General features: G+C 40.2%; 2 protein-coding genes and 1 non-coding gene across 3 annotated transcripts; 2 read left to right on the forward strand and 1 right to left on the reverse strand.

The window, feature by feature from the left end:
• Positions 1–1,967: 1,967 nt before the first annotated feature.
• On the reverse strand, positions 1,968–6,547 carry LOC102800167 (5-hydroxytryptamine receptor 1D). The gene is made up of 2 exons (XM_006791753.3): positions 6,297–6,547; positions 1,968–3,137 (listed from the first exon to the last, which is right to left on the reverse strand). Exon 2 carries the CDS (start codon positions 3,101–3,103, stop codon positions 2,069–2,071), a length of 1,035 nt encoding a protein of 344 aa, XP_006791816.1. The 5' UTR covers positions 3,104–3,137; positions 6,297–6,547; the 3' UTR covers positions 1,968–2,068.
• On the forward strand, positions 4,020–4,093 carry trnat-agu (transfer RNA threonine (anticodon AGU)). Its single transcript has one exon. It is a non-coding gene; the product is annotated as a tRNA-Thr (tRNA).
• Positions 6,548–18,360: 11,813 nt separating the features above from the next.
• LOC148100563 (uncharacterized) lies at positions 18,361–20,820 on the forward strand. Its single transcript, XM_087847817.1, has one exon. The coding sequence runs from the start codon at positions 18,754–18,756 to the stop codon at positions 20,350–20,352; it is 1,599 nt and encodes a 532-aa protein (XP_087703943.1). The 5' UTR covers positions 18,361–18,753; the 3' UTR covers positions 20,353–20,820.
• Positions 20,821–21,389: the final 569 nt, after the last annotated feature.

A 21,389-nucleotide genomic window follows, 5' to 3' on the forward strand; every position in this document is an offset into this window, starting at 1 on the left:
CTTTTATTATATTTAAATTTTTGGTCCAGTTCCCAGAGAATGAAAAGTTTATTATTATATCTTGTTGGGTTGTGATCCAGCAAAACTGCTTGAATAACAAATAAAAGGAGGAAATGTGTGTGTGTGTGTGTGTGTGTGTGTGTGTGTGTGTGTGTGTGTGTGTGTGTGTGTGTGTGTGTGTGTGAGAGAGAGAGAAACATATATATTTTCTCCCCAAAGACCACATGGCTGCACACAGTCCAAAGTCTGCTATTAAACTACTACAGCTTAATCGAGCTTTGACTTCAGGGTTGCTTCATTAAAATAATGACAGCATGGAGTTTTGCTGTGTGGCATTCTGGGATCTGAGCCTCCATCTATGAAGCAGTCCCTGCTTTATATGGAAACCTATTTCTGCCTCTGAAAAAACAAAGAAACAGTGCTATTCATAAATCAAAATTCTGGACCATTATATTAAATTTTCACCTGCTAAGTTTAAGTTAGGAAGTCTACATTTTGACGTCTGGTTGGCTAAAAAGTTTTTATTGGTGGAAACAAGCTTGTGTAGCTTTAATAATACTCACCTCTGGAAAGGTCATAGAACGTCTTGTAACCTCTTAGACACCATTAAGAGACTCAGTGTCGTAATGTATCTTACCTTATATTGATGGTGGCTTATAGCATATTCTTATTTTTTGTGAAAGTGTAGTATCTGTTTTGAATCACGTTTTGTATCCAGCCTCTATTTCATTTGAGATATTTAATGTTGTAGCAGTCCAAGGGGAGGAGCCACTAACCCAAAGACTGGTGGGACTGTTCATGCTGGCATTCATGTGTTAACTTAAGAGGTTATAACAGCTATTCCAGTTATGTTGTGTTGATCTGTTGTTGTTATTGTTAATTTATAACCTCATTGCTGTTTGTTCTGTATTGAGTGTGGCTAGCATGGCCACCATGACTGAGACTGCTGTACCAGTTAATGACCTCTGATCACTGTGCTGCTTGGGGTGTGATGCTAATAAAGCTGCATCCCTGTAGTTGAGCAGCGTATGGAAAACAGGAAAAAACAGAGATCTCTGTCTCTTCCTTTGACTTAAGCTCATTTTATATTTAATAAAATGTGCACAGTAGCTTCACATAATTCAGAATACAACAAAGAAAAACTAACACTGATGCAAAAGGCAGACAGCCTTATTTGAGGTGAACCACTGAGTAGTCCATGTTTTTGCCAAATGTAAAAGTGTTTGGTATCCTTTTGCCATGGCAACAATTTCTGTTTTATAGAAGAGCATTTTCTTTGTTACTTTGATGTTTGAACCCACACACCGGATAATATAGAGAGCCATAGACAGGGAAGAGGCTGTGGCCTTTTTTAAGTTGCTGAAGTAAAAAGAGGCATGAAATTATAGCAGAGTAATCTCAGAGCAATAGTGCTGCAGAAGCAGTCGGTTTCATAGCAGAAGGCTCAGCTCCATCTCAAATGATCAAAGGTCTTCTTTGTTGACCAAATGTCATATAGGCTAGAAAAGTTAGGAAGGGCTATATGATCTATTTATTTTTGATTCTAGTAAAGCATGTCAACAAACTAAATACTGCATGTCTGGCCTTTGATGTGATTCTCAGTGGGGCCTTTGGATGAACTAAATTGGGACCCCTGCTGTATACTCTCAGTCTTCATCACTTAATGTTGAAGTATCTCACTGGGAATCAACATCATCAATCTTACTAACAACTCTGATGTTGTGGTATCCAAAGATAACATGCACAAACTGTTTCGGTTTTCATCGGGTTTTAATTAATTACACTCAAGCAAACAATCATTCCAATAACTGAAACAGGCTTCAGTTTTTAAATGTTTCACAAAACAAGACAAATGCCCACAGAGAGAAACAGTTGTGATCTGAAAAAGCTCCATGCTTTTTTATCGATGTAAAAATAAACTGTAATTTCACAACAGCAATGCACAAGACATGCAGGTATGTCTCTTAAGAGGCTCACAATGTGTTTGAACAAAGAGTTTGTGCAAAAAACAACCATCTAAATGACGCGGCCCTCCTCGTGTACGAGTAGTCTTTGGTCCTGGGCGATTTTAAGTTTTGGTGGTGTTTTTTCTATGAAACGGCATCAGCAGTTTCTGTGCCCGCAGCCTGAACTTCTGATCCCTCACGCTGTAAATAATGACATTCCAGCAACTGTTGGTAGCCAAAATCCAGAAAGCGAAAAAGGAAAAGTTGCACCATTTATTCCCCAAAACGTTCCCGACCACAAAGACAGCGATTGGAGTGAACGATACAGTGAAAGCCACAGTTAGAGTCCCGATGGTTTTGGCTGCTTTAATGTCTGAGAATGTGGGTTTGGTCGTGCTTTGGCTTTCACTCTCAGCCAAGTGTTTCCTGCGTCTTGAGTGCTGCCTGATGCTGGAAAGAGAGATGATATTAATGACCACTGTGCCACCAAGGAGGGTGAAGTCAAACGCGGGGAAGAGGAGGAGGATGTTCCAGGCCTGGCTGGGGAACTTGCCGATTGTACCCAGAGCGTAGTTACACATCCGACTGCAGGAGTTATACTCCAAAGCAATTTCACTGCTGAAAACTATCGGACACACAGCCAAGAAGAAACTTCCCACCCAGGAGAGGACAATTAGGATCGTGGTCCTTTTACGAGTAATCACAGAGTCCTTGTGCAAAGGCCTGAGCACGGCGATGCTTCGCTCGATTGTCAGAAGGAAAATAGTCGTAATGGAGACCAAAGTGCACCCAGCAAAGATGGGGCCGATGATGTTGCATGGGTGAAAACTCACCGATTGTGAGTTGTACGAGGTCCACTCCGGTGCCGAGTCAGTGACCATGAGATAAACCTCAGCGTAAACGGAAAGCGGGACCACAAATATTCCCACTGCCAGATCAGCCACGGCGAGGGATGCCTTCAGGTATCCTTGCGGTGTGTGGAAGTGTTTGGTTCCCAGAACCACAGCAAGAGTCACCAAATTTCCAAAGAGGGTGGCAAAGATCAGCAGCACCATGAAGAGCACCATGAGGATTTTGTTGGCCAGAGTGCAGCAGCACACAGTGCAGTGTGCCTGTTCAGTTCTGTCCAACATGGTCGGCTTGCTGGACTCAATCATTGGATAAAACGATGCTGGGCATTCACATCATGACCTAGAATGAACACATAACAAAAATAGTGTTAGGTGTGAGCTGCTTGTGCTGAAATCAGGGAAGAAAAAAAGACACAAATCTGGAGACTAAATATCAACTCAGCATGGCTCTAAAATGTGTCCACAGTATCTGTTTGTTGGTAAGTAGTTATATTTACAGACCAAATGATTCAAGTAACTAAACAGCAGGAAGTAGAAAGCTGAAACCTGTTCAGCCAAGCCCTTATAAAAGAGTAACAACAGTAACAACAGTGGAGCAGCCTAATAAAACCAGGAATGGCATTCAGCAACACTTTGGACATAGCAGTACAGAAACTGTATTTAAATCAACACAACTGCAGCTTATTTGTGGGGCAGTGTTGTGCTTTAACTTCTTGGAATTAACCACCGTCCCACATCTTCAAAAGTAAGGAAATGTAAACATATTCACTTCTTGAAGAAGACATCATGATTGCTCCATTCGGTTTACTTTTTCATGTCAAAGTTTCACTACATCTGGCAAATATATGATGTAACTCCCTGAAACTTGGGCCGTGCACTGAAAATTTGCTTCGTATGTGTTATATTTTTCATGACCAGTACACCGCAGTGTCACACATACTGTGTTAGCACTGAACCTTTCCAGAGGACATTGACTGTGTGAAGTAGAATTAGCCAATGTAGACGTAATTTGTACAAAGAACTTGCCTGGATTATGAGTGTATCCTTTCATTTATTTGCAGAATATCTGATTTGCATGTCTACTTGGCTTGTTCCCCATGACTAAATGAACCTTGGAGGAGGATTATGGGTCTTGTAGTATTTAGAGCATCAGCCACACATTGTCGCACATGGCCTAAAGCTGTACTCCTCCCTCCATCACCTGACACCTGCTCATCATAGTGGTGCCGTGGCTTAGCTGGTTAAAGCGCCTGTCTAGTAAACAGGAAATCCTGGGTTCAAATCCCAGCGGTGCCTTAAGTGCTATTCTCTTCTAAAAGAAGTTTAAAAAACTCAATATAAATACCAGTCCTGTTATTAATCATACAATAAATATTGCTTTACCCCACCCCAAAAAGAATAAGCCCTTGCTCAATCACTGCCTAGTCCTCAAGCTGAAATCACTGGCATTTGTTCCTATGGGATGGACTACCACAATGATTCCCTCGTGGTTTACCGTTGCAGCCCACTGATTCTTTCCCCCATGGAATGACACAAAAGCTATAAACAGCGAACTATTTCTGATTCTGTCTAAAATATCGGCTGATTTTCAAAAGACATGAAGATTAGACTAGTTCTGCACATGCAAGGGCCAGTGGTATCCATGGCACCCCATAGTGCATGCTACATGATCACAGCGTCCACAATTTGATTCATTGTCAGGAGACCTTTGGTGCATGTTACACCCCCCTCCTCTCTCTCCCCCATTCGTTTTGTCAGTCGGTGGCAAAATGTCCCCAAAAGAAATATACAGTTTTGTCTTTTATGCCTTTGTGATTTTCAACCTCCACTTGAGCCTTTATCTGCCCGCCAACCTGTTCCTCTCACCTGCCCCTGCTCCTGTAGAGCTACCTCTCAGCTCAAACAGAGACCTTTATGGTGGACTTAAGAGCTCAATACCCTATAACATAAGAAATAAACACCACATGAACAGAAGAGGGCAGACTAGTTATCAATTGCAAAGTAAGAAAACACAGACGAATACACCAAAGGACCGGCAATATACATGTGATTTGACTCAAAACAAGGCCATGTGCATTTAAAATACACACACATACACACACAGATACGATCCAGGTATCCCTAATAAATATTTTAAAGAAATATTTGGTGAAGTGTGATTTAATTAAAGAAAAGAAAAAAAGAAAAAAGCTCACACAAAATAAAAGATTTTTTAATGATAACAAACAATTATTTTCTCTCTTTGTCGAACAGTTTGCCTTCAGGTATCCCTGTGGTGTGTGGTCTTATGCAATAAACAGATGTGGGCTGCACAATTGGCGCATGCGCCCTGCTCTTCTCTGCTCTGCGCCCTCGCGCGCGTGCGGGGCATCTGGATGGTTTGGAGGGAGGGAGGTTAGGCTGGAAAGAAGGATGGATGGATGGATAGATAGAAGGAGGGATGGCCTACAACTAACTCCAGCACGAGGATAGATGACGTAATAATCTGCCCGGACAACAACTGTAGTAGTAAACAAAACCCAGCTGACGCTCACAGCCTGTTTTAATCTACAGTCTGTCAGGTTCCTGGACAGCCTTCTCGTGGAGCACCAACATTTTACATTGGAATAAACTAAACAGATGCATTACTAGGATTTCGTTTTGTGTAAAAAAGTAGAAATCAATTAGGCGATTAAATGTAAATGTAAACAACGAGACAGTTTTCTTCTTTTTAAGGCCACCGAGTCGCTTTTCAGACACGCACCAGCTGAAACCTCCATCCCTGCATGGAAATCCATACATGGTTATCATGGGAGCCCAATGCGCACGGAGAGCACAGTTAAGAAATTAAAAAAAAAAAAAAAAAAAAACCGCCGTGGAGACATAACGTATCCAAAGTTAGATCAAAGTTGAGTGAAAAATAAAAAGCGTTTCTAATCTTCCGCGCTGTTTTCTTGGACATTCAACTTCAGAAACAGAACCAATGCGCAGCTACAGGCGTCCCTGTCTTCTTGTTGCCTTTCAGCGTAAGATGCGTTACCCAGAAGGGTTTTGTTTCCCTCTGTGGCCATCATCTTCTGAGCGCAGGCATGCAGACAGCTCACGAATATCCTGCCGATAATTGTTTAGGTAAAATCATTTTTAAAAAAAATGAAAGGAGGAGAAAATAACAAAATTATAAATAAATAAGTTTGTTCCAGCACGCACAGATTAGCGCTGCCCTGCATGAGTATGTGCTCCTTACAAGATTCCACTTCAACAAATGAAATGCTTTTATTACTTACATGTAATATGCGGAACATGGATGGTTGGATGGACTTACATGAAAGTTTTTAACTCAGTTTAAGAAGAATGAACAAAACTGTTCTGCTGCTGTTTTTTTTTTTTTAGCGCACTTCTAAAATCACAGTGCAGACCTCTAAGACCCGTTTCTACATATTACCACACATAATAGTGTCACTTCTTATAAACGAGCTAATCAAGGTTTGTAAATATTACAGTTCAAGTCAAGTCTACTCACTTTCAGCTTTACATTCCTCTCAAGACGCAGTGGGAAGCAGTCCGTAAAAAACAAGCATCTCCCAGCTGATTATCCCCACAGCGGACTGCTGTTTAAAACATCCCACAGCCCTTTCCATGAAAATTATGAGGGGAAAGAGTCCACGAGGAGAATCACAAAACTCACTTTCTGTTGTTCAGATGTTGTGCGAGAGTACGTGTGCGGGAAGTTGGATTTGTGGTGCCGGGCGCTGCGCTCTGGTCCGCACTGCTCCGGAGACACTGCTTAAGTGTGTCCTCCACTGGTTTCTCCATTGGCTGGGGATGATGATGATGATGATGGAAGAGTCCACCTCCTATAATATGACGCTGGCTGCACATGAACGCGTGTGTGCTGAGGATGAGGAGGGTGGTGAATCCTGTTGCTGTATCCAAGTGGTTCATTTATCGGGACTGATTTCTTGTCTATTTTTTATTACTTACAGAGAACCCTTCAGTTTCATAAAGCATTCTTCTTCTTCTATTATTATTATTATTATTATTATTATTATTATTATTATTATTATTATTATTATTACAGTTCTGCACCTGTTTAATAAAACCAACCTCACCACTTGCTTTATCTGTGAATTAATGCAGCAGTATGAAAATCAGGTCTCACCTGACTCTTCCAGCAGGTTTAAATTATGAAAATCATATTCATGATATTTTTTTATCCTTTTATCTGACAGCTCACAGTTGCATGGCTGAATTACCAGTCAAGCAATATAGGGTACTTTCCACAACAGTGCATGGTGCCAGGAAATTGAACATTTGGGAACATAAATACATAGCCTCTGATAGCATGGCAAAGGGACAGCCTCCTTTACCACCTTATCCTGCAGCCATACCTGAGGAAGGGTTCTCTCATTAGAATCTAATTTCAGGGTATTTTATGTGTTAAAAGTGACAGTACAGCTCAAATAATCTGGGGTTGAATTTCTAGTATAGATGAGATGTTTCCAGATTTATTTTTTTAAGCTGAGCCTCACAGGCAAAGTGAACCAGTACAGAGGGTCCCATTGAAAATCAGAAAATCCTATTTATAATATACCAGAACAATTTCTCAGAAACTGAATACTAAAGACTCAAAGCACACTGCAGGGTAAGCCCTCTGCAGAATTCACATTCATTGATATACTGAGATTATCACCACAGCCTGTGGATATCTCTCTGCATAACTGCTAAATCTAAAGTACAAGTCCACATTGCAATAGTTACAGAGCCTTACTATTTGCACATTGTCTACAGAGAAAATAACAATGTTAATATGACAAGAGGGGCACCTCAATTTCAACTTTATCTATATTCAATTCCGTGTAATATACTGGGATGTTTGTATAGTAGAGCTCATTTGTAATTTATTGTTTGATCTAAATGGTACTTTAACTTGTTAATTATTGTTACTGTCTTGGAGCAACTGTGGCTACATAATTTCCTCAGGGATTAATAAAGTTTTATAAATTCGATGATTCCGGTTGCTACTGTTGTAATATACCCATCACCTTCTACACACACCAACAAGCCAGTATTGCTGCCTGCGGGCTCAGATCCGCTCTTGAGGATTTGGCCACATCTCTCTCAGAAGAGTTGTTTGCTTTCTAATTGCTTTTTGGCTTCATGGCACTACGATAGCATTAGCATTCCCCTCTCAACTGTTGTCTGTGGAAAAGCTGAAGCCAGAAGATGGCAGCTTTTACAACAGTGCATGCAAAAAACTGATACTGCAAATGAACAATTCATTGATTGCCTCAAGCCATACCAGTGTGCCCATTGGGAACTACTGAATTACGAGATGTTGATGTCCCATAACAATAAGGCAGCGGCTTTGAAGCACAAGATTCAACCGCGAGGTAACAGGATTCAGTCTGGTTTGAATAAAAAACGTATTGTGTTTTTTATGTGTGTGATATATAGAGAGAACACAAACAAGTAAAGAATGGTAGGCAGTGGATTAAAGCACCATGAGGCACATAAGGTATGGAAGCATTTTTTAAAAAAAATCAGGATAGACTGTTTTTCAATAGGAGTGTAACAATTCTCCAAAACCGTGGATTGGTCCATTCTACATTTTTTAATGGGGATGAATAAGGGAAAAAAGTAGCGAAAAGACTAAATCACATGATTAAAATCAGATCATGAACAATAAACTCCATTATTCGGATGTATTTACAGTTCAATCATTACCTAAACATGATGTTTTCAGCACATTAGCATGATTTAACTAGGTATTAACAACTAGAAGATGGAAATATTTCACTGTGGACTTTTCTCTCATGATTTTAATCTCATTTTGTTACACGGTGAAAGAGAGGCGGAGGTATGCGCTGGAGAAAAGAGAAATGAAAAGCAGTACAAGAAAGACAATGCATGTGTGTGAATGAGAGGGAGGCAGGTGGAAGGGTGAAGATGCAAGGAGCAGAAGTAGCGAAGGCAGATGAGTTTAACCATCCAAAGCTGGAACTGGAGGTGGCAGAGTCGAAGATATTGAGAATTTGGTGGGGAGTTTGCAGCAGGGACAAGATTAGAAATGAGCAGATCAGCAGGACAGCTTGGGTTGAGCCGTTTGGAGACAAAGTTACGAAGGCAAGGCTGAGATGGTTTGGACATGATTTTGAAGATGGAGCTGCCAGGCAGGAGGAAAAGAAGAAGATCACAAAGAAGATTCATGCATGTAGGAGGACATGCAGAGGGTTGGTGTGAAAAAGGAGGTTATCAGGGTTAGGTTGAGATGGAGGCAGATGATTTGCTGTGGTGATCCTTGAGCTGTTGCAACAATTGTCACAATAATCAGATAAGTGTAGTAAAACCCTGTCATTCAAGCTAGACAGCATATCTTTATTTCTTTAATTCTTCAAAGCACCAATTTTAGGAGGCTTTATAAACACTATGACTCCTCTGAAGTGCATAAAACTCTTCCTGTGTGTTGTGAAAGTATCATTTATCTGCAGGTTGGGCTCCAGTTCTGCGGTGGGCAAAACAAGACAAAAACATAATCCCGTGTTTGTCTGTGTGCGGTGGGTAATCCTTAATCCAGTGTTCACAGCAGGCGACTTCAGTCTGATGCTTCAGCTGCCTCACAGTTTGGAGCATTTGTTTCTGCAGCCGGGCAGTGACATGAAATATATGCGTTATACATATTTTAATATGACACATAAGAAATGACCTGCACATTGGTCCTTAATGAAAATGTGCAGCGATAACAGTGCAAAGTGAAGAATTAACAGATGATAACAAAACGGAATTACAGTGGAGAAGCAGCGGTAAAATCAAATAAGCCTTTTTTCCTTTGTTGTCCCCGATTTGTAGTTTCAGAAATTAATCACACAGCGGACAGGACAAGAGTACTTTAAGTATTTGATTTATTTTTTTAAGGCACAGAATCAGCTGCCCAATAATTTATACTGTTATAAATTCATAGATTTAAAATTGTTTTGCACTTTTCTAATCTCACTGACCACTCAAGGTTTTATACATAACACATCAGCACCTGCAGCCAACTTAGAATCACAAATTAACCTCACACTCATGACTGTGGTAGGAAACCCACTAAGACTAGTGAGAACAAAGGCCCCAGGAAGACTTCAAGCTACAGTCTTCTTGCTGTGAGCCTGCAGAGCTAACAACTACACCACTGTGCTGCCAAGACACAAGACAAGATACAGAGTAAAAAAAGGTTTTCATTAAACTTAAATAAAGCAGTCGTATATCTGAAAATATTACAATAAAATCAGTGTTTGATCTGAACACAGACTTTCTAGTGACACAAATGTATAACTAAGTACTGTTTACTGCTTGGGAATGTATATATACAGTGCCCAACAAGTTCATTAGACCTGCCATAAAGGAAAGTTTTTCAGATATACATGTGATTTTTTTCAAACTTTGCTTTGATGGCCAGGACAATAACATATATAAATGCACTTTAAAATGAACCACTGGCCACATAAACAAAAATACTGATGGATTCTCCTCCTCTTATCCAGCATTAAAAACCTAAGATTGTTTCACAGCTCCTTTTACCTCAAGACCCTGAAACCCGATAAAGATTGGCTATCATCAAGTTTGTTCAAGTTCCTTAAAAAACATTTCAGAGGAGTTTAAAGTTCTTTCTAACAGCTCCACCTGTTGTGTGTGTCTGATTAGTCACGTGGACACTCACCAGCCACTTATTTAGGCACAGCTGTTCAATGGCTTATTCACTCAAATCTCTAATTATCCAACTGCCTCCACAGTCTTTGAGATTCATATCATGGATGTGCACCTGACAAATCTGCAGCTACTGTGTGATCCTATCATGTCAGTATGGACCATAATCTTTCAGCAATTATTTCCTTCTTGAATCTGCGCCACAAAGAATTAAGGCTGTTCTGGAGGGGAAAGGGGCTCCAACCTGGTACGACCGAGGTGTACTTAGCAAAGTGACTAAATTGTTTGTCACATTTATCCCAGATTTGTGGGATAGCCTCCAACCTGCCTGCATCCCTAAATTGAAGAAGTGAAAGAAGACGGATGGATAGTTTTCATGCAGTTTGTATTATAGTGTGATTTCTTTGAAAGTAACAAATTGTTGCAGACTAAAGTTAAATACATGTCCTACATGTTTTTATTTTAGTTTCTTGTCATGTTTTGTCTAAAGTCTAATTTTTATTAAGTTTTTTTTTTCAACAGTAATTAGTCCAACTTCAGCATTTCTTCTCCATCTATTTTGTCCCATCACCACACTGCATATAGAACCGATTTTGACGTGTTGGCCAAAACATCCCATGTTTTCTCAAATTCGACATGAAAGCTGTTATCTGTAGAGCAGCAGCCATTTATACATCTCAGCGGAAACAGAGATTCAAGGAAAACGGTACACGTGCAATCAAACCAGCCGGAGCTCAGCAATCAAAAATAACATTAAAACCTTAATAGTTTCATTCCCCTTGAAAGACGAGAACAGCACAATTTGACAAAAACATGGCGTGTTTGTTTTCCAGACGTTGCTTCTTTAATATTGAATCTGATGCATCCCGTGATCGTTTCTCTCTGAGGATTTCGGTCAAATTCACAGCAGATAAAATCTGTGCATATCCACTCTGTCTCATCAAACCCAGAGCTGAAACGCTGCTCTGTCAGGTTATTAGACGCTTAATTTAAAAGTCAAGTAGGCACACTAAAATAACAGCAGTTTTATTAATACTGGTGTTGGACTGAAATGTCAGTTTGAATTTCATTACAGCGGCTCCCAAATGGAGAGCTTATTAGGTCTAAGTGGAAAGTGCCAACATTTTTAGCTTTGCTAAGGGGTTTTACAGTAAAGAATTAAATTTGTAGGCACAAAAATTATTGTTATGCTAATTTGCTCTCAGCAGCTTCACTTTACATACCGACTCATTTATTTCAGGATAAACACAGAGAGCATGGGGCAGCTGTGAGGCTAAAAAATGGAGCCAACAGAAACCGCAGTTCCTCTAATGGCCACTTGAGGCTGCCTTGGTGGCTCAGTCCCAATTGCTCAGTCCATAAAGAGTCGCATGTTAAAGTGTTCAAGCTTAGAAGAAAAATAAATGGGCAGCACTTAAAGCTTGGTTACAAGAAAATACTTTAGATTTGTAAAGTTGATTTTTCAGATTTTACACACTTTATCTTAACACTATGATTGAAGATAATTCAAAATTTAAAATGCAATACAGAATTTCACTTCTGTAAGCTTTGAGCATGCTCAGCAGACAACAAGAAGATAATAACTGAACTGGAAGAGCTCAAGATTTCTAGGCTTTTGACACTTACCATTCAAAAACATTGGGTCTTTTAGCGGCATCTTATCATTACACACACCCTGCCTGGTAACGCTCCACAGTCAGCTGATAACACAGGCTTTTGGGTTTAAATTTCAAAGCCTGATACCACAAGGCTATTTTCCGAGACTTCCCTAATAAACTTGTTTCAGAGAAAAAGATGGTGTTCACAGCCTGAACTTTTCCTGTGACCAGCAAATAGACCCTCGTTGCATTAAATTAGCGGTGCTTCCCTTTAATTTAGGTGGTTAAATTGAAGGAAGCTGAAGAGACAATTTGCTAAATTAAGGTAAATTAAACTGAAAGTGACTGATTCCAAGGAATGATTTATGAAGCCCATTTCACTCCGCTGCTCTGCAAAGCTGTCATGTGTATAATCTTTCCGCTGGCTCAGAAGGATTCACATGTGTGAAAGTAAACTAGTAATGATTACTTCTTCTTCTTGACTCTTTATTTCTGCTGCTTCATTTAGATGAAAATGTGGATCCATCACCCCTTTATCAAGGGTCAAGGGTATATTGGGGATATTTTCTTGGACCCTGTACCCACCTTTCTCCAGCAAGATAACACACCATGTCACAATCAACTCAAAGTTGTTTCTTGAACATTAACACGTCTCCAAAACTCCAAATTATGTATGCCAAATATGATACATCAGGTGTTAAGCGGTTAGCAGAGATGTAAAGGCAAGCAGTGATCCAACCTGGTACTTCGTAAGGTATACCTATTGAATTGGCCAGTGCGTGTATGTCAAAAATCATATCATTATATAACAGCTGTCTTTTCTGAATTCTTTCATGTGTTTTGTGTTTCAGTGTGGTTGGACACATTAGGTCACAGTCTATGTTTATAAGTTGTTTGATGCTGAACATCAAACAAAGCCCTAAAACTTTCCGGTAAAATCCAACTGCCTCCACAGTCTTTGAGATTCATATCTCAAAGACTGTGGTAGATAGAGAAGCAAAGCTTCTCTATCTACCGGCGTGCTGTCCCCAAGCAAATGCAGAAATCTCTTTTGAATTCACCGAAGTTGTTACAACTTTATACTAACTGTGAGAAGTTAGGTGTTTTCAGTGTTTCGTAGCACAGCTTTACTCCTAAAGCAATGAAAATATGCCTAGAGCAGATCTTGTGGTGCAAGCACAAGCTTCAAACCTTCCTTCATTGCTATGATGATATCTTCTTCAGTGATTTGAGTGTTACAAAAGTTTTTCAAAGTTAGAAAATTAGAAAGATGGTATATTATGTAATATGAAAAGTAAAAGGTTGGGAATCATTCAACAGATGTAAGACAAACTTGTACTATAATAGAAAATTATAAGCAAATAAAACAGTACGTTTGAATAAATTGTAAAATCCATTAGAAGACACAAGAAGGAGTCTAAAATAACAATGCTATAAGCTAACTTCTTCTCTTGGATAATCAGCTGGAGAGACGAAAACACTTTTAAGAAGAAAACAAGCAATTATGGGCGTCAATATTTTCTCACCAAGCTTCATTTTGTAAGTTGAAAAGAAAGAAGTAATTATGACACTACCCCCTACGAAGTGGGTGAAAAAGCTGAGAAATGACGAGCCTTCGCCAATGTCCCTCAGTGACTAGATCGCACTGAATAGCAGCAGAGCAGGAATACAACAACCAAAGATAGAGGGCTTATACAAGCTTTATGTAGCCAGTCTGGATGACTAAGAGCAAACTGTGTATTTACGGTAACACCCTGAAGGTGCAGTTACTCTGAGGTCTCCAGGCAAACTCATTGCCCAGGTGTGATGTTTTGTATTGTCTCCTGAAAGAAAAGAATAATCCCCTTCAAAGCCTTTTCACATCCTTCAACTGGACTGCAAGCTCCAACTGTGAAGCAATAATGCAACATAATTTTGCCTGTTTTTCCAAAAATGCACTGCATGTTTTCCTTTGTGAGGCGAAGGAATCAATGCAACACCAGTTTTATTGCTGTGACCTTACCACTTACTCAAACTTATCACATTTTAAAACCATTTTTTATCTGAAAACCAGGCATAAAATAACACTGGATGGGATGAATTTCTCCTTTATATAGAATTTCTCAGTGACACTTAAATGAGTGCCATTTCATTTCAATGCTGCATTTTTATTTCTATATTTATGGTCATTAATTTCTAAGTGATCGCATAGATTGTTTGTGAAAGCTGATTCATTGTTACTCATGGTTCTGGTTTTGTGTTTTATTTGGTCATTTCTAAGGTTTCTGTTACTGTGCCTCCCCAAATTCCAAGTTTCATGTCTAGTCTTGCCCATGTCTGTGTCTTCCCCAGTCCTAGCGTCAAGCCCACATCTTCAGTGTGCGGTCATGTTTCCTGTTTTCCGAAAACGTAGGCTGCATCCTTCGGAGGCCGCATTTGAAAGCCGATTACGTCACAGCCAGGCGACGAAGGCTGTCCCAATTTGTCGACTCCTTCAAATGTGGCCGACAAATGCATCCTTCATTTCTCCGAATTTGAAGGATGGGTCAGGTGTGTCCTTCGTGGCCCACCATATCCCAGAATTCATAGTGCGGCCCAGTCAATTCCAGTTTCCAACAATGGCGGCCACTACTAAGTTTTAACATTACTCTTATTAATCTTTCTAAGTCACAAAAGAAACTTTTAACATTTTTTAGGCAAGAAAGTAGCTGTTACCCATCCGCTCGATAGCTAGCCAGGGGTTTCAATGGTCACTCGAGCCGGCGAGAGCAGCGGACTCCCTGCTTCATCGTTTTCAGACCCCGCTGTCTTTCGCTACTCAAGTTAAACATGATATATAAGTCACTCGGATAACTTAAAAATGTTATTGTTTGGCTTTTTTCTGTTTTTTATTTGTTCTGGAGTAAATCGTTTTGGCTGAGATCAAAGTTATTAGATTAGATTAAATAAAAATGTATTTATCCATCGGGTGGGTTCCTCTAGGATTTTCACATAGCTGAATAAACGTCAAACAGAAAACTGATTAAACAGAAGTGTGAGATGGTTGAGAATTTATGCCAGTGTCCTGTTATATTTTAGATAGCAAGGAGCAGACAGCCGACTTTATTAAATTCCACCGAGACAGCGGTGATGCAAATCTGAAGGCTAGACTGTCCCATTTCACAGCCTCGCACTTCTCGGTCTTCGAAGGACCCGGCCCACGTAGACTGCGAAGGCCGGGTCCTGCGAAGGCCGGGTCCTCCGAAGGATGCGGTCTACGTTTTGGGACACAGCTTTAGTGTGTTCAGATTTTTTTTCCTTCCTTCTCATTATGTTCGATCTCTCTCAGCTGTGTTCCCCGTGTGTTTCTATTTCCCTCATTACCCTTCTGCGTATTTAAGCCCTTTGTTGCCCTCTGCTTGTTGTTGCATCGTCCTTTGTAGCGGTGTGGTTTTTCCCGTCATTCCTGTTTTCATGTCTCCCAGTTTCGATTTTGTTTTCTTGTTTGTAGTGTTCTAGTGTTTACAGCCAAACAAAGCTGCTCCTTTTTTCAATCCCTTTATGTTTGAGTTCTGCATTTGGGTCCAACGCCTGCCCGCCACACAGCTCACCTTGATGACCTTGACCATTTTCTGTGCCCTAAAATGTGAATGACAGTGGAACTTCAAAAATGGCCAAAACAAGACTTGAACTCTTGTCTGTTTGAAAAATGTTTGTTGTCTTCCTGATCTGTACTGAAATGTTGGCTCAATGTGCTCACATGTTACTTCTGATGGTAAAAGAAAACAAAAAATATAATTTACATGTGGAACATCAAGCACTCTCAAGAAAAACGGGCACAGCAAAAGTGCGTTACTGTCTCTACAGACGCAGAGTACAAGGATGTACTATATGTTTCTCTTTGAGTCACTTTACTAGTTATGGTTACATAAGTTGCTATTGCTTTGTGTTTGCTGTAAGCAGTCTGGCTATTCTCCTCTGACCTCTGCAGCTCACTGGATATGTTCTCTTTATCAGACCACGATAAAAAGTCCAAAATAACGTGCAGGATATAATAACTGGTGTTTCTAAACTAGCTTTAACTGGTGCAGATGTGAGATCGATAGAGTTCTCAGTGGGCAGCAAGACTAGAAATATGCTCTACAAATGCCAGCTGCCTTTAAGGAATGGATGATAAAATAGATATAGGTATCCAGTTTTGTGCATTTAGTGTCAAATAGATCAATTTTGGGTACAAAACTGTCAGCAGAGGTTCAGACTGGTAGTAATTAATTGGTTATGAATAAGTGCAGCAGTGCCTTTGAGGGTATCACCCCAGTAACGAGAGTGCCAACACAACAGAACTAAATGGATCATAACTGTAATTTAAACACAGGTGTCCTGAGAGGATTATGATCATTATACTTCAGAGCGCCTCTTCAATAACTCTTAGTATTGTGTATTGGCTTCATATTATTTGGAGGCTTGTATTGCTGGTGTCCAATTTTCCCTTGACAGATCAATAAAAACACATTTCCTCTCATCATTGCTGTCTGTATACTGGCTCCACTCCCCACCTTTTTTGTCTCGGGTGGGGTTTGACTAAGAAATCTTGCAAACAAAGGAAAATCATTCTGCATTCTGTGAGCTGCACGGAGCAGAGGATTCAGCCTTGGGCTAAGTGAAAGAAGAGGTCATGCAGGGTAAAGTATTTATGTCTATAAACAACGGTACCTGATGTTATATAAAAATAACATTTATCACTTTGATCAGAAAAAGTCTTTCTTTACATTTGCATATATTCAAATACACAGATACAGTACACTAAAAGTCATTTCAGTCAGCTTCCTTTGTCTCATTTTCTAATCTTTTAATTTCATGCAAGAAAAAATGCACTGAAATATAATTTAATCAAAAAAGCAGTACATTTCTGTGTCAGATTTATGGGTCACAGTAGGGCTGCTCGATTATGGCAAAAATGATAATCACGATTATTTTCACTGAAATTGAGATCTCGATTATTTATTTAATCCTTTAAGACCTACTATAGAACCAAGTCCGCCAGAGCTTATAAAATTTTTTTACAGGTTGTAGTGCCATTTGTGGGAGCATTTCAAGTTGCTATACATCAATACAACTGTTATAGCCCATATTTTAATAATATGTATGCATTAAGTCCATAATAACTACATTAATTGCAAAAAAAAGTGCAACAAAAAAATTGAAAATCGTTTTTGTTTTTTTTACATATATTTCTACTTGGAGAAATTTAAGAGGTTTATCCCTCAAAACTTTAAATACAAAAAAGTTGCAAAAAATAGTTTACAACAACAGGAAATTTATTTTGAGTGTCTTCATAGTTTTATTTTGGAGATACAGCAATTTTTATATACTGCAGGAAAAACAAAAAAACAATCCTATGATGCAAATTTGCAAAGAAAACAGCATGTGCATCAAAATAAACTATTTCCAGCAGTGCAATTCGAGTTTTAAGCATCCCAGAAACTATTCAGAAAAGTCAAACATGACTTATAAAAACACCAGTATAGGCTTTTAAGGCCTACAAGTAAAAAATTACATTTTCCGCGAAAATGACGTCACTTCCGGTTTCGGCCAGGAAATGGCGGACATTCCATGGTTCGCTGACGTCTGTTTCAATGTGGGAAGTGTTTTACAAACAGCGGATCGAATCGGCAAAGGGTGTTTCTGGAATATTATGTTTTTGTTCCTGCAAGCGCTTTTTATGCAATTTTTGCAAAGCTTTATGTGGAAGGAAACCGTGACCTAGGACAAGCTGATGGCATAAGATGTAAGTACAACTCCTCTGGTTTCATATGCAAAAAAAATTATTGAGCTAGCTTACGCAGTTCTGGTTCTACAGAGATTTAAAAATAGTTACACAAAACAGAGTGTGCTGCTCTGACCGGCTTTAAAGGGTTAACAATAACAATGTATTGAATAATGACTTTAAAAAATAATATAAAATAGTGTGCAAATACTGATAACAGTGCAAATGTTTGCAATATAAGAAATAAATGAAAAATGTAAACATCTATGTTTTGTGAACTTTGCAGTGTTGCTCTGTGGTGCAGCTACTACACCGTAGCAAAGTTTACACACTGTATCTACTTGATCCACGTCTGACTCCGCGAACCCATAATGTTTCCACACCACTGAAGTTTTTTTTTTACCTCTCTTTTCAACCAACGGCAGTCACTCTCCTCTCCAAATAACTTCTGCTTAGCTTTCCGAGCTTTCCGAGCTTCCCTCGGGTCCTCTTAATTGTTGTGACGGGTGTTCGATAGTGATGTGCGCTATTTGAACACGTTGCCTGACTGCAGCACTAAAGGACTCCGTGAGAGACGTCTGTCTCGCCCTAGCAGCACCTGTCCGTACTTTTATTTAAGTTTGGTAGAATTCTATTTCAAAGAAAAACAAGATTCTCTGCTAAGTTGATGACATCACATTTTGCATTCTAAGTGGATGACATCACACTCCATTTGCACTCCCTGACATCACACTCCAGATCAAAGGATCAAAGGGAAATTGAACAATAACATTCTCTCAAAAGTCCTTAAATAGGACACCAGCGTGCTCTCAGTATGTCTCAGAACTGTGCAACTGTATAGGAACACACCACGAGCCAACCTTTAGACAAAGATTTGACACGTTAAGTGTATGTAACAAAACACAAACCCAAACCCCGATCGAATAGAAAACATATCCTTCGACATTGTAAGACAAAAGGCAAGAAAAATGCAACATATGCAGCAAAACCTTGATCCCCAGGAAGGGACCTCATCGGCCGCTGTTAGCCCTAAGCAGCAAAACCCAAACCCAAGAGGGAAAAACAAGGCACCAAATGAGGGGACTCTATCTGATGCTGCCAAACCAAAGGGTGCAAACAAGAAGAAGATGCAGAAAAATGCAAACCCAAACCCCAGAGCCAGAAACCCTGGACCCAATCGAGGGCCTGTGCAACATCAGCCCAATGCCCACTTTAAACCCAATAATGGGCCAGGGCAACACTGGCAAAATCCACAGTTTTTGCCAAAACAAGGGCCTGTGCAACATCAGCCTAATGCCCACTTTAAACCCAATAATGGGCCTGGGCAACACTGGCAAAATCCACAGTTTTTGCCAAAACAAGGGCCTGTGCAACATCAGCCTAATGCCCACTTTAAACCCAATAATGGGCCTGGGCAACACTGGCAAAATCCACAGTTTTTGCCAAAACAAGGGCCTGTGCAACATCAGCCCAATGCCCACTTTAAGCCCAATAATGGGCCTGGGCAACACTGGCAAAATCCATGGTTTTTGCCAAAACGAGGGCCTGTGCCACATCAGCCCCATCCTGACCATAACACCAACGATGGGCCACCTCAGCCACAGCCTCACTTAACACCAAATGATGGCAGTCGTCCATACAATGAGACTGATGAACTGGGTGCGCTGAGATTCCACCTGCAGGAGGCTCAGCACATGTGCAAAACCAATCTTTATAAAATGACAGCTGCAAACCACAAAGCTGCTGCAGCTAAAACTCAGAATGATTGGGTTCGTCTGCAGCTACAGTGCTGCAGACAAAACGCTCAAAAAACCATCCTTGAGCTCCAAAAACAGCTGGAAGAGGCTCGTAGAAAGACACCTGAGGAGAACTTCACCCCTGAGGTAAGTGAGGCTCCTGTTGAAGACAGCAACACAGCTGTCACAGCTGCAGAGCTGAGTGTGGACGCTTCAACACAAACTGAAGAAGCTCCACACACAGACTCTATAGACGTAAAAACTGTCCGAGAAGCTGAGTTGGAGGTCCAGTGCAAAAAACAGCAAGAAGAGATCGAACAACTCCGTGAGCAGCTCCTCAAAACTCAAAAGAATCTTGAAGAGGAAGTTGCAAAGCGCAAAGATCAGGAACAAAGAGCCAACTGTGAGCTTGCTGAGCTGAAAGACAAACTGAGCACCAGTGAGGCTCTTTGTGAAAAAAATGATTTGAAGGTGCAAAATTTAAAAGAAGAGCTGGAGAAAAACAAAGCTTCCCACCAGGAAATCGTGGAGCAAAACCTGGAGAACACAACAATCCGCAACCAACTCGGGCAAACAGAGGAAGAAAAGATCACACTTCAGGAGTTTTTGCTGTCTCTGCAAGAGACAATAAAAAAGCAAGAAGACCAGTCCAACATTGCCAATCCTGAAAATTCTCCAGCCCAAAACGAGACACTCCAGGAGAATCAGCCAGAAAAAGAGGAGGCCAGCGCTACCAAACCAGAAAGTCCAGAGGCCCGAGATGACCAAGTGCCAAAAGAAAAACCAAAAAAGAAAAAGGACCACAACTGGTTTTGGAGACTTTTCACTTAAGTGACTTTCACCCCGTCCCCTATAAAATCACAGTAATATACAACTAAATATTATCAGTCACTTCCAGTGCCAAAACACCCATTTTAAAGCATATTTGCTTTAATATTTAGTTGTGTATAACTTTGTCATCGGCTCCACCCCCCCCCCCCCCCCCCCCCCCCCCCCAGCCGGTCGCAGCAGATGGCCGCCCCTCCCTGAGCCTGGTTCTGCCGGAGGTTTCTACCTTTTGAAAGGTAGTTTTTCCTCCCCACTGTCGCCAATTGCTTGCTCATAGGGGATTGTTGGGTTTTTTCTTTAGTTCAGTTCAATTCAATTCATTTGTATGTAAATACTGTTGGACTGAATTGAACTGAATTAATGAAGATTTTTAGGAGACGGAGTAGTCACTGAGTGAACCAGGGTATTATAACATCTTACCCATGAAAAACTACGATCAACCAATCAAATAAACAATTGAATTTAACAAAACATTTGAAGTGTGAACATTTTGTCTCATTTAAAACATGTGAAAATGTCCAATTATAACAACCTAACAGCAGAAATAAAAATGTTTACATCCTGGTTGAAAACAGGGGCGATTTTAGCCCATTTTTGGGGGTGCTTAAGCACCCCCAAAATGAATCAAAGCACCCCCAAAGATTTCTTACTTTTTTTTGACAATATTTGCTGTTTGGGTGACACACTACTAAAAATATAAAAAGCATATAGTGCTGTACTTGTTTGAGACGTAACATTTTAACAACAAAAGTATAGATAACCCCCCCTCCCAAAATGGTTTGTTCCAGCTCGCCTCTCCCCTACTCTGGCTCTAGCGCTCTTGCTGGCAGCAAGTTGCTGCCAGATAGTGATGTGCGATACCACTGATTTCCTTTCCGATCTGATACCAACTAATATTCAGGGTGGCATCGACGATGCTGATCCGATACCGATACTTTGTACAAAAACGTATTTTATTTATTGTATCTCAAATTATAGCATCATAATGATTACAGGACATCAGATTTCTTGTTCTTATCACTTAATAATGCAGAGTTATC

This window comes from Neolamprologus brichardi, chromosome 11 (genome assembly GCF_056152115.1).
Source record: "Neolamprologus brichardi isolate AB-2024 chromosome 11, ASM5615211v1, whole genome shotgun sequence".
Lineage (NCBI taxonomy): Eukaryota > Metazoa > Chordata > Actinopteri > Cichliformes > Cichlidae > Neolamprologus > Neolamprologus brichardi.

Coding starts and splice junctions, on each gene's coding strand:
- LOC102800167 (XM_006791753.3), bottom strand. CDS start 3,103: ATGATTGAGTCCAGCAAGCCGACCATGTTGGACAGAACTGAACAGGCA.
- LOC148100563 (XM_087847817.1), top strand. CDS start 18,754: ATGCAACATATGCAGCAAAACCTTGATCCCCAGGAAGGGACCTCATCG.